Here is a 2,279-nt window from a genome sequence, read left to right on the forward strand (position 1 = left end):
TAGATTAAATTTTTAAAAAAAAAAAAAAAATGAAAATTTGAAATTACAATGTTAAAATTAGAAATGTTACCATGTCAGATTACAAATAAAATAACTAAAACTAAAAAATAAATTGAAGCTTAAGAAAAGAAAAGCAAAACAACAACAACAAAATTACTAAAAGTAATATTCAAATTAAATGTGAATATCCCAAAAAATCTATTTCAAAATATTATTAAATACTATAACAGTATATAAATAACATTAAAATAACACTGGTCATAATGCTTCATTATTACTGCCAGATGTTGCAGTTATGACATTGACCAGCAGAGGCAAACCGGACCAAGCTAATCAGCTAAACCTCAAAACCTTGTCATATTCCTAATATACAAAATAGCTGACCTGGGTGTTAGCAAGATGTTTGACGAGTGAACTGACTTCTGACTCATCCTCTGCTCTTTCTCGCTGACCTCATTAAGATCTGCAGATGCATGCTGCATTTACAGTGTTTGTCTGTCTGTGACGGAGGCGAATATATGAGAGTTGTGTGTTGGCGGCTCTCTGATGTGTCTGCTCGCTGCTGTAAAGTGCAGAAGTGCGATTTGTCACAGTTCTACCGTAGATATGTGTTCTGTTGTGACAAGGCATCAGAGAACGGAACATTTTTTTGTTTAACGTGACAAGGCTTTCGAAACTACAAACCCTGTTTGTAGGGGACATTTAATTAGTGATCGCATGCATTATTCATGATTTAATGGCTCATGGGCAGGATTTTATCCACACTGGAGAGCATTAGCAGTGAGTAAGCGGTCTTATTATTGAAAACTTTACAAGACTAATGACTGGTGCTGGGTTTTTATTTGCTTGGGAAAAAAAAAGAAATCGAGTGAGACAGAGATAAATGTAGACCAGCACGGATCCGAGTCTAACCGCTATCCACTACTCGCTGGCACAAGTTATTAGATGCTGCAGGTATTAAAGTAAAAGCATTAATTTTCTGCTAACATTATCATCTTAGACATAAAATACAGCTGAAGCCAAAGCCCTGTCATGCATATACTGTACACACATACCGTATAGCCTGGAATTCCATCTTTTCCCGGCCTTCCCTGTGGAGGAGACAACATTCCCATCAATCTTTGCAATTTAAATAACTTTGCATTGCTTATAATAGCCATATATAACTAGATGGTCCAATGTTCACAAATGTTTTGAGATGCTATTACAAATCTACTTTCATAATGTTCTTTTAGAAGTGAAAATGGAAGCAAGTTTTCACCTCAGAGTATCAGAGTGATCAGTGGTGTATAAAGTACCTGAAAGCCATACTCCGATATCTTACCAGAAAATGACTTTGGTAGAAGTTGAAGTCACCGTTTAGAATATTACTTGAGTAAAAGTCTTAAAGTATGTGATATTTATTGTACTTAAACGTACTTAAGTATTGAAAGTAAAAGTACAAGTAAATGCAAATTGGAAAAGAAGCAAATCAATATATATAAAAAAATGTTCATACACAGCTTGAGTAGCAAGATTGTGTTCAGCTTTAACTCTTTCTTCCATTTTGTATTTTCGGGTAAGAATAAGAAGCACTTCATCCGGTACTTAGTGTCTTTCATTCCAACATAAGAAATCATTTCTGGAATCTGCATCTGAAATAGCATTTAGATGTATTTACACTGTTTATGTATCTCAGAGCGGACATGGATGCATTTAAACTGCAGTTTCAGATGCATAAATAGGCCTAAAGTTTTGTTTTTAACATAAAACGTTGAATACTGATATTTGAAATCATTTAATTTTAACATGAAAAAAATAGGCGAAATGTGAAATTAAAACCGCCAGTAGGTGACAGCAAGTGACTGTTAATGAGTGAGTCACTGAGATTCAACCGATTCATTCAAACGACTGATTCATTCAGGAATAAAGCATTCGACTGTGTTAATGAGTGAATCACTGAATCATTTATTCAACCGATTCGTTCAAAAAGCTGATTCATTAAATAAGTAAACACCGTCCATTGCTCAGAGACGCAAAACAGTGGAACTGTTATTTGGAACTATTTTCGTTGGCAAAATTGAGCAAAAACAAGCAATATTATGTCTAAAATGTAAGTCACTTATTGCTTTACTGAACTTGTATAAAATGATTATTAAATGGGTTATCATGCTGATATCTGCAGAAAAACTATACTCTTTGTGTGATATAGATTAAGGTAACTATACATTAAATTATATAAACATAAAAAGCATACCAAAGCATTTTTGCCATCTACAATTTAGAATGCCTGGAATTTT

The 2,279-nt window shown here is 33.7% G+C and overlaps 1 protein-coding gene across 1 annotated transcript in view; it reads right to left on the reverse strand.

The window, feature by feature from the left end:
- LOC107601030 (collagen alpha-1(XIX) chain-like) overlaps nucleotides 1–2,279 on the reverse strand; it is a 99,076-nt gene that overhangs the window by 23,355 nt on the left and 73,442 nt on the right. Inside the window, exon 34 of the mRNA XM_016293045.1 lies at nucleotides 1,056–1,091. Coding sequence (XP_016148531.1) covers nucleotides 1,056–1,091 — 36 coding nt within the window. The remainder of the gene's footprint in view (nucleotides 1–1,055; nucleotides 1,092–2,279) is intronic.

The sequence above is a fragment of the Sinocyclocheilus grahami genome, unplaced genomic scaffold, assembly GCF_001515645.1.
Source record: "Sinocyclocheilus grahami isolate Dianchi unplaced genomic scaffold, SAMN03320097.WGS_v1.1 scaffold297.1, whole genome shotgun sequence".
NCBI classification, from domain to species: domain Eukaryota; kingdom Metazoa; phylum Chordata; class Actinopteri; order Cypriniformes; family Cyprinidae; genus Sinocyclocheilus; species Sinocyclocheilus grahami.